The 17,594-nt window shown below is 41.7% G+C and overlaps 5 protein-coding genes across 9 annotated transcripts; 2 read left to right on the forward strand and 3 right to left on the reverse strand.

The window, feature by feature from the left end:
- Positions 1 to 318: 318 nt before the first annotated feature.
- On the reverse strand, positions 319 to 699 carry RB195_008694 (uncharacterized protein; the record flags this gene model as incomplete). 2 transcript variants are annotated; one of them, XM_064195320.1, is made up of 1 exon in its annotated part: positions 319 to 699. In XM_064195320.1, the coding sequence occupies one exon, from the start codon at positions 697 to 699 to the stop codon at positions 319 to 321; it is 381 nt and encodes a 126-aa protein (XP_064046465.1). The 2 variants fall into 2 exon arrangements, with proteins under 2 accessions (XP_064046465.1, XP_064046466.1); XM_064195321.1 differs by having other exon boundaries at positions 319 to 690.
- Positions 700 to 1,946: 1,247 nt separating this feature from the next.
- Positions 1,947 to 2,270, reverse strand: RB195_008695 (uncharacterized protein; the record flags this gene model as incomplete). Its single annotated transcript, XM_064195322.1, has 1 exon — positions 1,947 to 2,270. One exon carries the CDS (start codon positions 2,268 to 2,270, stop codon positions 1,947 to 1,949), a length of 324 nt encoding a protein of 107 aa, XP_064046467.1.
- Positions 2,271 to 8,450: 6,180 nt separating this feature from the next.
- Positions 8,451 to 10,356, forward strand: RB195_008696 (uncharacterized protein; the record flags this gene model as incomplete). Of its 2 annotated transcripts, XM_064195323.1 has the most annotated exons (6): positions 8,451 to 8,606; positions 8,660 to 8,751; positions 8,901 to 9,015; positions 9,779 to 9,904; positions 10,021 to 10,167; positions 10,300 to 10,356. In XM_064195323.1, 6 exons carry the CDS (start codon positions 8,451 to 8,453, stop codon positions 10,354 to 10,356), a joined length of 693 nt encoding a protein of 230 aa, XP_064046468.1. The 2 variants fall into 2 exon arrangements, with proteins under 2 accessions (XP_064046468.1, XP_064046469.1); XM_064195324.1 differs by lacking the exon at positions 10,300 to 10,356 and having other exon boundaries at positions 8,901 to 8,961; positions 10,021 to 10,185.
- A 239-nt stretch (positions 10,357 to 10,595) lies between these two features.
- On the reverse strand, positions 10,596 to 12,151 carry RB195_008697 (uncharacterized protein; the record flags this gene model as incomplete). 3 transcript variants are annotated; one of them, XM_064195327.1, is made up of 3 exons in its annotated part: positions 10,596 to 11,098; positions 11,168 to 11,615; positions 11,660 to 12,151. In XM_064195327.1, 3 exons carry the CDS (start codon positions 12,149 to 12,151, stop codon positions 10,596 to 10,598), a joined length of 1,443 nt encoding a protein of 480 aa, XP_064046470.1. The 3 variants fall into 3 exon arrangements, with proteins under 3 accessions (XP_064046470.1, XP_064046471.1, XP_064046472.1); XM_064195325.1 differs by lacking the exons at positions 10,596 to 11,098; positions 11,660 to 12,151 and having other exon boundaries at positions 11,109 to 11,456; XM_064195326.1 differs by lacking the exons at positions 10,596 to 11,098; positions 11,168 to 11,615 and having other exon boundaries at positions 11,618 to 12,151.
- An 87-nt stretch (positions 12,152 to 12,238) lies between these two features.
- On the forward strand, positions 12,239 to 13,560 carry RB195_008698 (uncharacterized protein; the record flags this gene model as incomplete). Its single annotated transcript, XM_064195328.1, has 5 exons — positions 12,239 to 12,454; positions 12,758 to 12,921; positions 13,231 to 13,234; positions 13,295 to 13,387; positions 13,498 to 13,560. The coding sequence occupies 5 exons, from the start codon at positions 12,239 to 12,241 to the stop codon at positions 13,558 to 13,560; spliced, it is 540 nt and encodes a 179-aa protein (XP_064046473.1).
- Positions 13,561 to 17,594: the final 4,034 nt, after the last annotated feature.

Consider the following 17,594-nt stretch of genomic DNA (forward strand, 5'->3'; position numbering starts at 1 on the left):
TGGTTAAATGTATTCTATTCAAAGTGCTAAGGGCGGCTGTAATGTAGCGGTTAGACGTTCCGCTTCCTGCATGATCGATCGGAGGTTCGAATTCGCCCTAGCGCTCACCAAGCCTTTCATCCCTCCGGGGTCGATAAATTGGTACCAGACTTGTTTAGAAAATAAAAAAAACAGTGACATGACACACTGGCTAGCCCCCGCAAGTCATGGTATAGGCTAGTTACACGTTCGTAAACCTTAAACGATTCTGAATTGAAGTGAACGTGGGGGCGCATCCCAAACGGGTTGATTAACGTCAGACACTTTATCCTTCAACTTTTATTCAAAGTACTGTCCATCATTAGCTACGACTTTACTGCAAGTTCCTGCCAGCATACGGATTCCGCGTCGGAAACGTTCCTCGTCTACTGAGGCTATCCAAGGGTTGATCCAATTCTTGGCTTCTTCGTGAGAAGTGAGGTGCTTTTCGGCCAGGCCACGAGTCATCGACCGGTGAAAGTGATACCCTGAAGGCCTGGTGAATACAGCGGGTGGAGTAGAACATCTTATCACTTTCTCATGTCCTTGGGGGCGTTTGAGGTTTAACGCTCGGTTCACCAGCATGAATTCTCGTTGGTAACGTTCCCCAGTGCTGGTTTCGTTGGGCTGAAGTAGCTCACAGTTGATCACTCCGAGCTGATTCCACCACATCCACAGCATTAGCTTCTTCCCATGAATATTCGCTTTGGCCGTTGAAGTTGATGTATGACCGGGCTTACCCCATGATTTTTTAGGTTGTCGCTGTGGATCAATCTTTCATCCCCTGTCATGATTCGATGCAAAAAATCCTTAGGACTTTCCCTTCGGAGCAGTTGTTCGCACGTGAATAACGGCGTTCGACTTTTCTTGGCTTGAATTCATACAGAAACCATTTCCCTTGTTTTTGCACCATACCCATATTCTTTGTACGCTCTGAAATCGCTTTTTGAGTCACTCCCAAGCCCTCAGCCAGCTCCTTTTGAGTTTGACATGAATCTTTGTCCAATAACGCTTCCAGCTCGGCGTCTTCAACCTTTACTGGCCTCTCTTCGCGTTCTTTGTCGTTGGTTTCAAAAATCGCCACATTTTAAATCCCATGATCACAACTCATATATTTTTATTGATGGAGCATGTTCTCTATATCCTTCACACAGCAATCGATGTTCATCACCTGCATTTTTCTCCAAATTGGAACAAAAAAGTAGCGCTTCCCGCAAATTGTGTTTTGTTGATACAAAGGTTGACATGGTTAGAGTACAAACAAAGTAAATTGTTTACTCTCCTGCAAAATGACATAGACTGATTTTTAGAGAGAGATGACGATGCCTAAGATGAATTTAGCTTAAAGATGGTCCCCCCGCGATTAAGTGCTAGTTACGCCATCTTCTGTGAGTCCCTGAAGTTTCTTTGAAACTCCAATAAAAATGGCACTGTTGGTGGATTCTCACTGTCAGTAATTCTTGCCTATTTGATTAATATGTGTTTAATTAATTATAAACATATCACTTACGAATATCAATATTAGGTATTAGGTTGGTGCAAAAGAAATGCAGGTTTTTCTACCCAAAATCTAAATTAATATAACTCAGATCTAACAAAATTTATTTAATCAAAGTAATCTCCATTACAATTAACGCACTTTGGCCAACGAGAAACGAGCTTCTTTATGCCATTATCATAAAAGTCTGGGGTTCTGGAAGCGATGAACTCATTGAAGGCAGTTTCTGCATCGTCTTGGTTTCTGAAGTGTTTCTTCCGCAAGAAGTTATCAAGGTGCTTGAAAAAGTGAAGGTCAGTAGGCGAAATGTCTGGCGAGTATGGTGGATGATCCAGAGTTTCATAGTTCAACTCATGCAGCTTTTGCCGTGTGATCAATGAGACGTGAGGTCTAGCGTTGTCATGAAGTAGGATTGCTCCTTTTCTATTGATCAATGCCGGGCATAAACTTCGCAGTTTCTGCTTCTCCTCCTTCCGAACTTGAGCTTCTTGGCAATATCTCGTGTGGTTTTGCATGGATCAGCTTCGACTGTCGCCCTCAATAAGTCGTTATCAAGTATTGGTGGACGGCTGCCATGTGGTTCGTCTTCGGGGCTGGTGTTGCCGGCACGAAACTTTTGGAACCAACGTTGTACTATGCATTCGTTGATACTTCCCTGGCCCCATACTTCTTTGATATTTTGAGCGGTTTGAGCGGCAGCCCGGCCCAGTTTGAACTCGTAGAAGTAAATTTGACGAAAATTGCAATGAGACATCTGAAAATAAAAACCAAATTATTTTTATACTAAGCGACTTGAATTAAATCCCATATAAATATTTAGAAAACTCATATAATAAGCTTTCCAACAATGTATAATACCTCGTAGAAAAAAGCCTTAGTTTATCAAAAAAGTAGTGTTGAAACTAATAAAACAAAAAAACCTGCATTTTTTTTGCACCAACCTAATAAATAGAATAGAATACTTCAAGAACTTTCCAAAGATGCTTGTATTTAGCCTGTCTATGTGATCTCTATGAAATGTTTCTTCCGTATCCATGCGACTATGCGAGTCCTTTTCTTCCTTTATTGGAGCTATATATGGCTAACTTTTGCTTTTACCTGCATTCGTTCCCCTCCATTGAAAAACCTCGCGAACGGAATACTCTTGTCTATCTTCTTAACATTGCGGTTTCTGTTCTTTCTGCTCTTTGAAGGGTATAGGTGAAATGGAAATCTATTCACCTCTAACACTTATGAACTTTAATTGTATGAAAAAAGCTTTCATTCAGCGTCAAGACCGAACTCAGCTGAATACCTTCAAGGAAGTAACAATTTAAAATGAAGTGAACGGGAACCAGAGTGACTGAGTTATTTTATCGCGTCTACGAGAAGGTTTTATTGAAATTCTTGTTCCCTAACATTGTGCTAACCTAAGTAGATGTTTATGCTGGAAGTCACAAATGTAGAAGTCACTCAGACCCACATTCCGCCAGCTTGTTATTTCAATTTACCAAAGAAAATGGAATGTTCCAAGCACATTATGTTGCGGCGGCTCGACGGGAAATGGAAAGCGATATGTTCATGAGTTTGCAAGTCTCTATCTTGTAAATACATTCATGATCGCTGAACACATCGCAGCACGAACATGATCACATGCGCAATCGCCGATTTTTCCTCTTTTTTTTCTTTTCAATAGAATAAATGATTTGTTACATTATAGAACTAATTGGGAACCAGCGCAAGCATGAAACTTGCTCTGGCTTACATTTAATCCACGTCCTTTAGATAATGGATAAAATTTCTGGCGTTAATCCGCTTCGCCCCCACGATCACTCCAATTTAGAATTGTTTGAGGTTCACGAACGTGTAACTGGCCCCATACAATGACTTGCAGTGGTTAGCCGATCTGTCAAGTCAGTGTTTTCATCCTCTCAGATAAGTCTGGTACCAATCTATCGACCCCGAAGGGATGAAAGGCTTGGTGAGCACTAGAGCAGGTTCGAACCTCTGATCAATCGTAGATAGAGCGGAACCTTTAACCGACTGCAGTGCAACCGCTCGGTGCGTTAAATGGACATCCCTATTCACCGGTCAAGATCATGATTTTTTAAACAAAGTTTAATATTTTCGCGAAAAATTGTCGGTTTGGAGGTGCCGCTAAGATCGTTCACACCCTCCAATTCAAAGGATATGAGGAGTTTTCATCAATTACTGTAGTTGAAGAAGAGACCGTTGCATTAGTTACGACGCCTGCTCCCTGTGGCCCTGCTCATACTAGATCCAACGAACATTCGCGCTTGGGAACGCTATATAATTTGGACGGTTTTATGGTGAAAGTTGCCCGAATTTTGGGCAAAGTTGAGAGTATTATTATTTGATTCTATTAATCCGAACCGAAGTAGTTGAATGACCTAGAGAGAGAGTGAAAACCTTGGTAGCAACTTTATGTTTCTCTACGCTGAACTGCTAGAGATGGTTCGAACCATTTCTTTTTCTATTGTAAATTGGAATGACAAGCTGGCGAAATATGGGTCTGAGTGACTTCTACATAGGTAACTTCCAGCCTCCAGAATCTACCTACTGCACCACATTGTTCGGAAGTATGAATTTCAATGGAACCTTCACGTAGAAGCAGTAACCTAGGTACTCACGCTTCCGTTCACTTCACCTTAAGTCGTTGCTTCCCTCCAGGCATATAATTGAATTCGGTCCTAACAGTGAATGAAAGCTTAGAACAGAAAAAAAATAGTGAATACAAGTTAGAATTAAAAAGTTCCCCGTTTTCGTTTTAACTGGGTCTCCATTTCATTAGATGGAGGGAAAGATTAGAAACCGCAATGTTAAGAAGGTGGACAAGAGTATTCCATTCGCGAGGCTTTTCAGTAAGGAGGAGTGATCAAGAACAAAGTGATAATGAAGAAGAACTATATATGGCTTCAATAGAGCAAGAAGAGGGGTCATATAGTTGAAAGGGTAGAAATATATCGCATAGATCACCACAGCAGGATAGTTCCCAGCATCTTTGAAAAGTTCTTAAAGTTCTCTTTTGTTTAGTTCTGGATAATTCACTAATGGGCGAGTGTACCGCAGTCGGTTAGAGTTTCCGCTGTCTGCACGATCGGTGGGAGATTCGAATACGCCCTAGTGTTTACCGGGCCTTTCATCCCTCCGTAGTCGATAAATTGGTACCAGACTTATCTGGGAGAATAAAAACACTACCCTGCAATTCATTGTATAGACCAGTTACACGCTCGTGAATCTCGAACGATTTTGATCGAAGTGAACGTGGTGGCGCGTCCCAAGCAGATTGATTAACGCCAGACACTTTATCCTTTCATTTTATTCGTAATTGTTTATTATTGATTAAACACTTAAAATAGTATGGTAACTCTTGTCATATTTTAATGCAATTAGAAACATAAGCATATTATTTAGTCTGTCATTGAACATTCATTTCATTTCATTCATCTACATTGAAAATAGTCTAACTATTTTCAAATTGAAAATAGTCTAACTATTTTCAAATTGAAAATAGTCTAACTATTTTCAATGTAGAGAATTCTGTTTTCATATAATATTACTATTATAATACTCAATCGCTGGTACACTGAGCAACGACAAGTATGTGCAATCAGCCGCCGCACATCTGATGGAACAGTGCCTAACATTGCTTTCGATGTATATGGCTTCCGTTTTCACTACCTTGAACGATTATCGAAACACTGACTTAGGATGGTGTGAGACGTGACGGAATAAACGTAGTATTGTTCCAATAAACCTCTATTTAGACCTCTGAAGACGGCAAAAAAGCCAAAGTGTCAGGCAGAAGGTTCCATCTAAAAACCTCGCAGGCACACTATTACAAAACCTATAAGTACTGTCTAGAATATAATTAACAACTCTCTCTTTATTATCTGTACTCAATAAACAACCCATACATCTAAATTTCTTCCTAATTGCCGTAAAAACTGCCTGGAATGTGCGGCTTCGAGCGTTCTGACGCGCTATTTTCTACAACGAGTTTGATTGGAGCGGGCCAGCCTTGTGCACACGCCACACCTTCCGGGTCAATTAGGAAGAAATGGACGGAATCACCCCCCCCCCCCCCCCAAATCCTTTATCTGCGATCTCGTATACGAATACTCCACCTGAAATCCGTACCACCTCAGATTCGTGAGGTGATGCCTTTAACTGACGATACACGCAAGTGCTGCTGCTACTAATTTTGACTATAATTTTGACTTTTTTTCATTTAACGAATCCTCACGCGAGTTTGCCTCAGAGTCACATTCTTTGCTCGAGTTCTGCTGACTTTCATAAACGGAGTTGGCTATGCTGAAGGCAGGAAAATCAAGAGAATGCGAAAGAAATCAAAAATTTGGTAGTGCCCTTGGAAAAATAGCAAAGATTAGAAATATTGTTTTAAGACGAAAAAATGACAGAATAAGTTTAAAAAATTGAAAATGTTAAAATTTTGTTACCGGTAAAAGATTACAGGCCTTTCTTTTGCTACGTCAGTCTTACTAATATCAGGAGAAATAAGTTCTCTACCTACTGCATCTTAAACACTGTAAATGCTGGTTAGCGTAGCGAAGAGATCCCAGTTAACGATAGTCCCTTCTTCGCACTCTGGACTTCGCGGCTTTCTTTTCTTTCCATGTGATATAGAATCTTCTTCGGAGGAGACGTTTTTCTTCCGATCCCGTATAGAACTTGGGCACAACAGTCATGATGAACTCGGAAATCCTCTCTAACCTGTTCATTCCACAGCAGACCGTGGGTCTTGATGTGAAGTTCCTCAAGCGTTATTCTCGGGCCACTCCTGGCATTAAAATCATCATGACCTTGTATGGTATGATATTGTCTTCTCTCTAGAACTTCTCTAGGTCCATATAGAAAGCTTTCTCTTCTTCTTATTATTATTCGTAGCTTGATGTTGAAGCGTAAGCGAAGAAGATAGTCAAAGCTGGTGTTGAACCACATCTTCTCATCCGCAGATGTCCGATTTAGGTCATAGGTTGCAAGATGTTATAAGCTAGAAAACCATAGAATCCTAGAATGTGCTGCCTGTTATCTGACCAAATAACTGTCGAATTATAGTAGTTCCACTGAAGACGTCTCAAGTTATTATTGTCCACCTTCCTCATCGTTTCTACGTTACCATCACTAGAAAACGTCACCTATGAGGACCTTATTTGAGTACGCAACACAACAAAAAAGATACAACTTTGACTTTTTATAAAAGGAGATTCAAACATACCGATAACTTACCATGATTGCTTTTTTCTCATGTATAACAGCTGTGAATCAGGAACAATTTCCACTGGTGCAATTAGCATAAATTTGGTTCTGAAACTGGAACGTGCAGTACACATCCTAACGCTACAACTACCGTTCAAGATCCACTCACTGTACACTCATTTACAAGTTTCGTTACGCCTTCTCTTGGACTATCTGGGTACGAAGCAGCTCTCAGCACCAGCATATACATCCTGACGAGGATTGTCCGTGTAATTCTCCGTTCCACAATCACACATCAATAACTCTGAGAGCTATTAAAGGCATCACCCCACGAACCTGAATCAATACGGATCTCAGGTGGAGTATTCTTATACGGGACAGTAGATTATGGAGAGAAGGGTGATTCCGTCCATTTCTTCCCAATTGCCGTAAAAACGGCCCAGACGATACGGCCTCGAGCGATCCGGCGCGCTATTTTCTACAACGAGTTCGATTGGAGCGCGCCAGCCTTCTGCACGCGCCGTATCTTACTGGCCGTTGTTTTACGACAATTAGGAAGAAATGGACGGAATCACCCTCTTCTCCATAATCTACGATCCTGCCTATGAATACTCCACCTGAAATCCGTGTCACCTCAGATTCGTGAGGTGATGCCTTTGAGACAATCATCTTGGTTACCATTTTTTGAGTGAAGATCTTTCAAGATGTGTTAAATAAAGGTTCAATTTTAATTTTTTAATTTAATTTCAAAATAATTTTAAAAGATTTTCACCCTCAGCAATATGAGCGGGAAATACTTGAGATTGTCCCCGTGGTAGTCAGACTAGTAACGCAGCCCGTATTCGTTTACAGTTGATGTGTCCGTTTCTGGCCGAAGCAGGTGATTCCAAAGGGATTACTATGAAAACATGAAATGATGTGGACAGAACAGTACGCGAACAGTTTCACTGAAATAAATCCATGCAGAGTGGTCTACTGAAACAAAATAATTAAGTGTTGGAAAGTTTGCACCACCCCTGCAGATAAGGGAGATCGGCCCGAGGTGTACTGGTGCTCACCGAATTGAACCGATTTCATACACTGCGACTCTTTTTTCCTGTATTCAGTACATTATTTGCAGAAGCAGCGCTCGGAACAAATTCATATCATCGGTAGGGGGTTGGTGATGAAGTTGTTCTACTGCTGAATTCTTCCATCACTAAGAAGTGTGTCAGGATCAAACCCTATTAGTATATTCGTGAGAGAAGCAAGTCGTTAGTATTGTCAAGAAATGCTCATCCGGAAAAGTTTCACTTTGGTGTTCTAGTTAATTATTAGTGCTCGTTTACTATAAGATCCTCTATTTGATCACTCAGTCGGCCTAATGAACTGCAGGAGCGGTTTGTGGCTAAAACGCCAATTATCACTTAGACGGATAATCCCAACTATTTTTCGTACATGTTGCTGGAGGTTAAAAACTTTTAGAATTCTAGTTTCATTCATCCAATTAGTATATATTTCAATTCTTCACATGCCTAAGAGGTCATCTCCTCATCTCTTCTCTTCATATGTGTATGATTGCCATCAGACTGCCTTCCTGTCAAGCATCACGTAATTTTTGTCGGACTTTTTTCTTCTTCGAATTTGCCTTTGTTCAAGTCTTCATGTTTGAAGAAAAAAAAACCCTCCATTAAACACATCTTGAAGGATCGTCACTCACATAGTGGCGTGCAGGATGTTTGTCCTCATAGTTCTCACAGTTATTACGCTATGTAATTGTGAAACGACGGGCTACACGGACGAACTCGCCAGAGAGTACATGTTCGTTATGAGCGCTGCTGCATACTCAGATAAACCAGGAGAATGCATGAAGAAATTTAAAAATGCTACAGTGAGTGGACATCGAACGGTTCCTCTTGCGTGAGGATGCATTGCACTTTCCAGGTTTACAATCAAACTTATGCTAAATGCACAGGAAAGTGCTCAGGGTTCACAGCTGTAATGCATGAGAAACAAGCAATCGTACTAAGTTTCCGGTATGTGTAAATATCCTTTTATGAAAAACCAAAGTCTTGTTGTTTAATTTTTGTATGTGCTGCACTCTCGAGTAAGTACCCCATGAGTGTCTTTTGTGGTAACGTAGAATGTAGAAACGATGAGAAAACAAAACGTGAGACGTTTCCAGTGGAACTACCGACATGCAGCAGCTGTTTGCTGAGATTATGGAGAGCACATTCAAGGAATGGGTTGGTTTTTACCTTATGGGTGATTATGGGATTATAATTATGACGAGAAATTATGTTTGTAATAGCGCTGCACTTAATCGGCATTTTAAGATGCATATAGGGTTGGTGTTTGTTTCTCCTAACAAAAAACAAGTGAACAAAACTTATGTAGCATACATTAGGTCTTAATCTTTCACGAGTAACAAAACTTTGAAGTTCCTAATTCACCAAACTTGTCACTTTTTCGTTCTGAGAAAGATATTTCTGTTTTCTGGTATTTTCCCTTGGGCATTGCCTAATTTTTGATTTGTGCGATTTCATCCGATTTTCTTGCATACAGTACAGTAGAGCTCCGCTTATGAATGTCACTGAGACTCATCAGAGCATGTGTCTTTGAGGTAAAGTTAAGTAGGTGTTATTGACAACAAATAATGATATCAAAATTATACGGCATTTTCGAGTTAGTAACTTCAACTGAGTTATAAATGGACTACGTAAGTGGGTTTGAATGTACCTTTACGTTCCCACCATAGGAAATTCCTCGAGTGAAAATGTCTGAGGCGGGTGTAGTGTAGCGGTTAGAGATTCCACTTCCTGCCCGATCGATCGGAGGTTCGAGACCGCCCTAGTGCTGACCAAGCCTTTCATCCCTCCGAGGTCGAAAAATTGGTACCTGACTTGTCTGAGTGGATAAAAACACTGACTTGACACATAGGCTAGCCACCGCACGTCACTGTGGGGCCAGTTACACGTTAGTGAACCTCAAAAAAGCATCAAAATTTTAGTGGAGGAAGCGTAGGTGAAATATTGAGTAGAAAATACCGTTGTAATGTTCCAGAGTAATTGGACTCATGGAGGCAGAGTATCGAAGTACTTCCATGATGCCTTCTTGAGTCTCTGGAACGGTGGTATAGAGAAAGATTTCAAAAATCTAACGACATATTATCAAAACTACGAGATTTGGGTGAGTTTATTGTGTTGATTTCTTTTTCCCTTTAAAAAGCGTTTGGTAAAGTACTGAGGAGTCCTCACAAGTAAATGCATATCTTTTTAAGCTGGCCACTCAAATAAAAGTTTTAGGTTACCGGTCGCTCACTTGGTGGTGCTCTAGCTACATTAGCTGCATCCGTGGTGGCCGGACAACATAACCAAACTAATGTGAAGCTGGTCACATTTGGTCAGCCAAGGGTTGGCGACGAAAAATTTGCAGAAGAACACCATAAAATGGTAAACAGAAACTATTAGTTTTACTGATTTAATTAGGAAATCCGAAGTGGATGAATCTCCGAGTCCTCTCTTCTTGAAAGTTCGGCATTAAGAAGTGTATTTATGTTTTCTTGATAAGCCAACGAGGTTTAGGTGAAACTTCATCATTGGCCTGACGTTTCGACAAACTCGTCTTTATCAAAAGCCTGAAAATAGTTCGAGGTCTTCGATCCCATGCATATTCCATCAAACTCCTTCTCTCTCCTTGCCAAGCCTACCAATGAACTGTGTCTTCTTCCTGTTTATTCGCAGTCCTGTTCTCCTCTCCCTGCTTCGTTCATCTCGTTTAGCATCATTTCTGCTTCATTGGTATTTCTTGAAAAGAGAACGATGTCGGCTTCAAAACGAAGATTGCAGAAAAATCTTCCATCAACTATGCTCCTTTCTTCCTAAGAAAGTGATTTCATTATTAATTGCAATGCAGCTGTGAACAGCTTTGGCGATATAGTATCGCCTTGTCGTACCTCCTTTCCATTGGGTATGGTAAGGGAGCGGTGGAAAATCTGTTTCTTCGTGGTGCATCGATCGTAGCAAATGGCTAATGTCTTCACATACGACGCGTCCACACCTTGATCGATCAACGCTGACGGTACTGCATTCGTTCGTACGCTGTCAACGGCCTTCTCACAGTCTACGAAGGTTAGTACAAGGGGCAGGCGGTATTCACGGCTAACATCGACACGGTCTGGATGTGATGCAAGCAGCTGAACTCCTGACGGTATCCAACTTTCTTGGGCCTGGGCTTTATCCAGCGTCCTAGATATGCGCGTGAGGATGATCTTGGTGAATACTTTGTATAACACGCTCAGCAAGCATATCGGACGGTAATTCCGAAGGTCCTCTCGGTCACCTTTCTTATGGATAAGAACGGTTCGCGAGGTCTTCCACTGGTCTGGGATCCTTTATTTTTGAAGGTAGGATGTCTTGTGCGCTGCTAAGATTACATGAAGCGGATGGCCACCAGCCCGAAGAAAGTCTGCTGATATAAAATCAGGTCCGGGGTCTGTGCCAGGTTTCATGCTCTTGATAGCGACTAGTACTTCCGAAGGAAGAATCCGTGGTGGAGCTTCACCGGTGGGGATGATCGGGCTTGACACAGAAGCTGATGGACGGAAAAGGTTCGAGTAGAACCTCTCCGTAATGATTTCCATCTCACGACGAGAAGACGTGCGAGTCCCGTCTTCGCTCAGCAAGGTTGCTAGCGGAATATTATATTCGCGGAGATCCCTGCGGCACTTCTTTGGACTCATTCTTCCTTGTGCTGCTTCCAGAATCTTCTTCTGTCTATACTTCAAAAGATCCTCCTGTAACGCTTTTCTGCAGCTAGTGTTTGCTACTAACCGCTCAATGTGCGAAGCATTTGGATCAAGCGTCAAAGCCCTTCTTCTTTCCAAAAATTCCTTGGTGGTCTTCAAAATTCAATCCAAGTTTGTCGTCTACGACGATTGCGTACTCGAGAACTTGTCGTGTGTGGCTTCGAGGCACGCTCAGCACGGGCTCGTAATCCTCTGAGCAGCATCTCGTAGTCCACGTTTGGGTCCTCCTCGATGTGCCAGTCACCTTGGGACAAGGAGTTCTCGAGTACGCAATCGTCGTAGACGACTTCTTTTCTCCTTCGTTGCCGATACCAGATGTTCTTTTCCATCGTGTGGTTAAGTCGTATTTTCGCACGAAGGAGATCAGAACCACTACAAAACGATGACACTACTGAGATGTCAAGTAGACACCACCTCCGGTTGGTGGGCATGTGGTCGATCTCCACACGAGTCGCGCCATTAGGCGATTCCCATTTCCACCGACGATGATTTTTCTTCATGAAAAGAGAGTTCCCATAAAAGAGGCGAGTGGCGAACAACAGCCTGGCGAGACGATTGCCATTTTCATTCCGGTCCCCTAGTCCAAATCTTCCGATCCTGTATTCCTCTTCTGTGGCTGCTGATGTCATTCATCAGCAGCCACATCAGCTGCTGATGTTGGTGAGTAGCAGTTGATGCTGCTGATGGGTTTTTGGCGCAGAGGGCGGAGGCGAAGAATGGCCAGACAGGATCTCGTGAGAATCGAAAAAATGGACGACAGACGGGTGCACAACAAAATCAACACCGCCCACGTTTCGCGACGGAACCTTCTCTCCACGAATGACGAGTGTGCCGTCACTCATCTGTCGTACATCGCTACTTTTGCTCTTGGTCTCCTGCAGAGCAATCACGTGAAATCTGATGCGCTCTGGAGATCCGAGAAGGGCATGCAGGTCAGCGCCTGTAGACACTGTTCTAGCGTTGTAAGTACGCAGTCTGAGACAGTCTTCATGGCAGGTCGTGAGTGTGTCGCCTTGGTCCAGAATCAATGACGTGCTGAGTAACCTCTCATCGGTCACTGTCTGACGTCTAAGACGGCAGCGCCAGTGTGCAGGGTACTGAGACAGCGAATATGCTGGAATGGAAAAAAGACTTTTTCCCAAACTAAGCAGCCCTGCCACGGCGAGCTTAACTTTCACCAGAGGTCATCGCTCAACCTATATGGATCAGGGAGCACCTTTCAACATTTCGTCAAGACGGCGGTGAATCTCAGCAGTGGTTTACTGTTAGCTAGGCTTCCGATCCCGAGAAGTCGGAATGTCGGATGTGTCGAACTCCTTTTCAGCTTGGGAGACCCTGTCGGAGGACGAACCTCCGCTGCACGTCGTAATTCGACGCCCAGAGTCATCTCCACGCCATTGTGAGGCGGTAAACCGTTGTGGAGGTTATTAGGTTAGATATTAGGATATATTATAATATTCTAATATATAATCCTGACGTCGTGCCGATAGTAAGGTTTCACCTAAACCTCGTGGGCATAACAAGAAAGCGTAAATACACTTCATAAAGTGGATGATTGTGAAGGCATAAATAATAATCTTGAGGTGACCTCTGCAATAATTTTGGAGAGGCACAAGAAGATAATACAAGAAATAATACTCAAACTCAATGATTCCTACTTTAATGGGCCATATTAACTTCGCTCACATTGCCGACAATTGGACTTGAGAAGAGTGAGAAGAGTTCATAATTACTTTCTGTGTCTTATTTTATCTAAGGTAAACTTATCTCAGGTAAACTTCTCCTACCGAGTTATATACTGGAGTGACGTTGTCCCAACTGTCCCATGTTACTTCGTCCAAGGTTTTCGTCATCAAGGAATAGAGGTGTGACTCTCGTGTGCAATACATACACAATTACGATTTTCTGGAAAGAACTTCTTAATTGCATATTGATCACTGGAACAAGAACTAAAGTAAAATAAATAAAATTTTAGGTTTTCTACTCTGACATGGATTCAACTACCAACTCGAAGCACACCGTTTGTAAAAGTGAGTAAAGAATACTTTCTTTTTTGAAATGTTGATGATCCACGCTGTTCTTTATTCAAGTTTTCACAATTCTTCAAACCTTTTTAAGGAGGAGAGAATTATGGGTGCAGCGGATTCATGTATTATCGTACTGTTCGACATCACGTAAATTACTTTGGAAAATACGTGAGCTTCTATGGAATGGACGGATGCAATGATACAGTGCATGCAGGAAGAAGCATCGTGAAGTCTTCACTCTCTTGGGTTTATAACAGCTTCGGGAGTTGGTTTGGTTGAAACTGTACCTAATAAAGAAGGCAAAATGTGCTGTTCTTCTCAATCACACTATGTACAAGTTACTATTACCTCACTAACATCGGCAACATCGCTTCCGCTGTTCTCTCATTCGTGATCTCCGACCACTGGCATCGTTCAAGCTCTTCGTACAAAAATTTTATTTTCACGATGGATCTCTAACATTTAACGAAAAAAAAAGTCTGAGAACATTTATAAGGAGAAGGCATTTCTTGTATTGAACTATCTTGTCCTAAGTGTCAATGATTATATGAAATACTAAATAATTTCAAAATCGATCCCCTCACTAATCAATCAATTATCTTCAGAATTTATCGATTTTAAAGCAGGTTCACCAACTAAAAATTAGTCTATGTTATCCCTTACCCATGGAACAGGCTAGTTACGCGTTTGAAAACCTCAAACGATTCTGAATTTGAGTGAACGCGGTGGCACATCCCAAGCGGATTGATTAACGCCAGACACTTTATCCGCTATATCATCCTTTAAGAATAACTGAAAAGTTGCAGAAAGGTAAGGCATTGACATCGCGTCAGGCGCTGTAAATCTTCTGAAACCCTCATCCTAGACCTTAGAAGTCCCTCAATTTAGGAGAGAGATAATGTAGGAACTATTTTTTCCTGAAGACATTGAATCCTGGGGAAACCGAGAGTTACAGATTCCACAGATAGAGGCTGCTCACTGCTCAATAATAAATAACATGTCAAGTACCACAATTAAAATTCTACTGTTTTGAGATCTTTGGGATTTGTTATTTTTGGGAAGCATTTCTTTTGAAACAGGATAATATCAAGATGAAAAGATGTTTTCCAGTCCTCAGCACTGGCAGTGGAGTTGCTGTAACTGAAGGAACCCTACCAATTTGGAGTGATCACCAGTCTGAGGTTCTGGTCTGTTGTCTCCTAAAAGTTCAGCTGTGATCCCTTTGCTTCAACTTTTCCTTTGTGTCATTAGTCAACTTCCTGTAGTGTTACTCGTTCCCTTTTTCAAACTATTCCGAAATATTTGTGTATATTTATATATCTACCTGTCTATTACCTACCAAAACGTAGTCCCCTCCGACTGTTAGCGTTGGCACCCAAAGTAAATCCAGGGATTGTTTATAAACCTCAGCTAAAACTGCATACTCCAACATACTCGCTGAAGAGAGACTTTTTTAGGATATGGTTAATCAGGATATGTTTCTGTCTGATTCCGAATAGACAGTGTTGTCGTGCCCGGCACGACTTTCTCAGCCAGCCGGCACCCTCTCTCACGTGGCACGCGGGAAACATTGCCATTGGCAATGTATTACGGCAACGCTCCCATGCAGACCGCATATATAAGGGCTGGCTCCAAGCACTCGGGGGCTTCTTTTTCTTCTTTTTCGTGGTTCTTTCTTTTTGTCCGTCTTTGTGGTGTCGTGTATTAAGCTCGTGTTTTTCGATCTATAGTCGCGTCACCCGCATTATACTATCTCGCAGCACTAGCACCATCTAACTCTGGGTGGCTGCCCTTGGGCCCGAACCGCAACTACACATCACTGAGCCGTTGACAGGCCCAATTATTATTCCACCGTTTATGTCGTGTATCGTGCATTGCCGTGTAGTGTCGTTATAAGGATAACCACATAAGTAAACCACGTCTACCGTAAGGGAACCACAAGGGATTAGGTTGGGGGGGATCAGGGGACAGCCCCGAGCCCTCCGAAGGGGGAATCGGGGCAGGGTGATGGGGCCCTGGGTACGAGCCCGCAGGGTGCGGAGGAGCTAGGCCACTATCAGGTGGCTAGCCCAGCGCAGACTTCTCCTGATCCAGGCAGTCGGCTCCGGGTCCTACCACCGATGTCCGCAGCTCCTTCTCGGAGCGGACCCGGGGCACGGGAAGCGTTAAAATTAAGAGTTAAGCCACAAAATAGAAACAAAATATTAATTTGAGCTGTTTCATACTTTGTATTTGTCCAAGGGATCTCATAAAGACTCCGATACAACCATCTGCTATTTTTTAAGCTTCGTTGTTGTATTTCGACCAAATATTGAAGGAACAACCATCGCAGCCATGTGGAATCGATTTTTTGACCACTCAATCATTTCATGTGCACCTTCTCAATAGCAATTTTTCAAGGAACCGAAGAAAGTATACGGGAAATTACTAGACAAATATGTGAATCGGTGCGAATTTGTCGATTTCTCGATAAAGAAAGTGCCTTCGATGCATATCTATAAAGTAGACTCGCACAAACAACCGTATAGGATCCACCTAAGCAGGATCTGTATCGCATCAAAATAATTCAGCAGTTGGGAAATTTTGCACGAACTATGTTGGTTAGGGATTTGTTTGATTATCGGCTTAGCCATCTGCACTTGAATTCGACTCACTGAACCGTATTAACAATTTATTCTTGTTAATTCTTATAATTTTAAGCGATAATTGGTGTTGAGTTGAGCTTTAAAGAGTTGTTCGTTGATCTTCGCTTAAATCAGGCCAGATCAATTTTTTTTTGTTTTAATGCTATGAACGGACACTACACTTTTGTTACCTTCTTTATCCTAGGCGCCATCTTTCTTCGCTAAGCGCTAAATCTCACTGTCACTAATGACTGATCTCTTTACTGCCAATTCTATGTTAGTGTAGATTGCATTTGTCTGGATCTGTCTAAACTTTTCTTCAAAACACGAAAGCTTTCTGTGAAGTACTGTGAGAACCCTGAAATGGCTGAGTTTCACCGACGATTCTAACGTCTCGTCCCCTCTTTTCGTTTATTCTAATGTATTCCAACCATTTTATGTAAACCTATGTAACAGAAAGTAAACTTTAAGATTTTCAGAAACTAACTGACCTCACCTGGAGAAATTTTCCCGACGAAATCTCAGAAACGATCTTCCTTAGGTGCTGCTTTGAACCATCACCTTTTCCTATTGTTATTTACATCCACTATTTTCCATCTTGGCTTGACTTGGAAGAAATAAAACGATCCATCCTCCCATTTTTTAACCATGACTCTTGTTTCTCTTGTTTATATATATATATATATATATATATATATTGGACTGTAGTTTGGAATTGTACGTGTTTGGTGCAGTACAGCGTTAATGAGGACTAATTTGTTTTTTTTTTAAGTTCAAAAATTCGGGTGATCTCAGCCACGAAGGCCAGAATCACCTGATTGGTACCGCTTTCATTACACGAACGCACGAACGTTCTAGATATTCCAGGTCTCTTAGCTATAGGATAGCATTTTTGAGAACAGGAGGAAATGTTAAGCAGAGGGACAAAATAATCAATAATAATCAATAATAATATGGTTCTGTTTGCACACTTATGCAGGCGAAATGCAACATAAATACAGAGAGTAAATTTTTATCAAATATTATCAAGTAGAAGTCATATCTTCCAGAAGCGTTCAAGTTCGATCTTCCTTGAATCTTGGCATAAAGATTTTATCACGAGGAGGTCCATTAACATCACAGCAACGTGGTCACGTAGGAAAGAGCATCTATTCTGGCTTTTTTGGTTTCGATTTTGGATGTAGCATTTTAAGGAATGATGGATTAGGCACTTGAGAAGATGCGTTGCAGTGAATAAATTAATATTCTCGCTGCTTAGCGGTCTCGATCCAAAAGTGCTTAGCAAATCCAGCCACCAGCCGGAGGAAACGCTAAAGAAGAAATTTCAGGTGTAGACAATTTGCATAAAATCACTTTATTGGTTTGAGCGGAACATAAAATCATTGGCAATGAAATTTATGGTTGATGGTTACTTCAACACT

Source organism: Necator americanus, chromosome III, assembly GCF_031761385.1.
Source record: "Necator americanus strain Aroian chromosome III, whole genome shotgun sequence".
In the NCBI taxonomy this organism is placed as follows: Eukaryota; Metazoa; Nematoda; class Chromadorea; order Rhabditida; family Ancylostomatidae; genus Necator; species Necator americanus.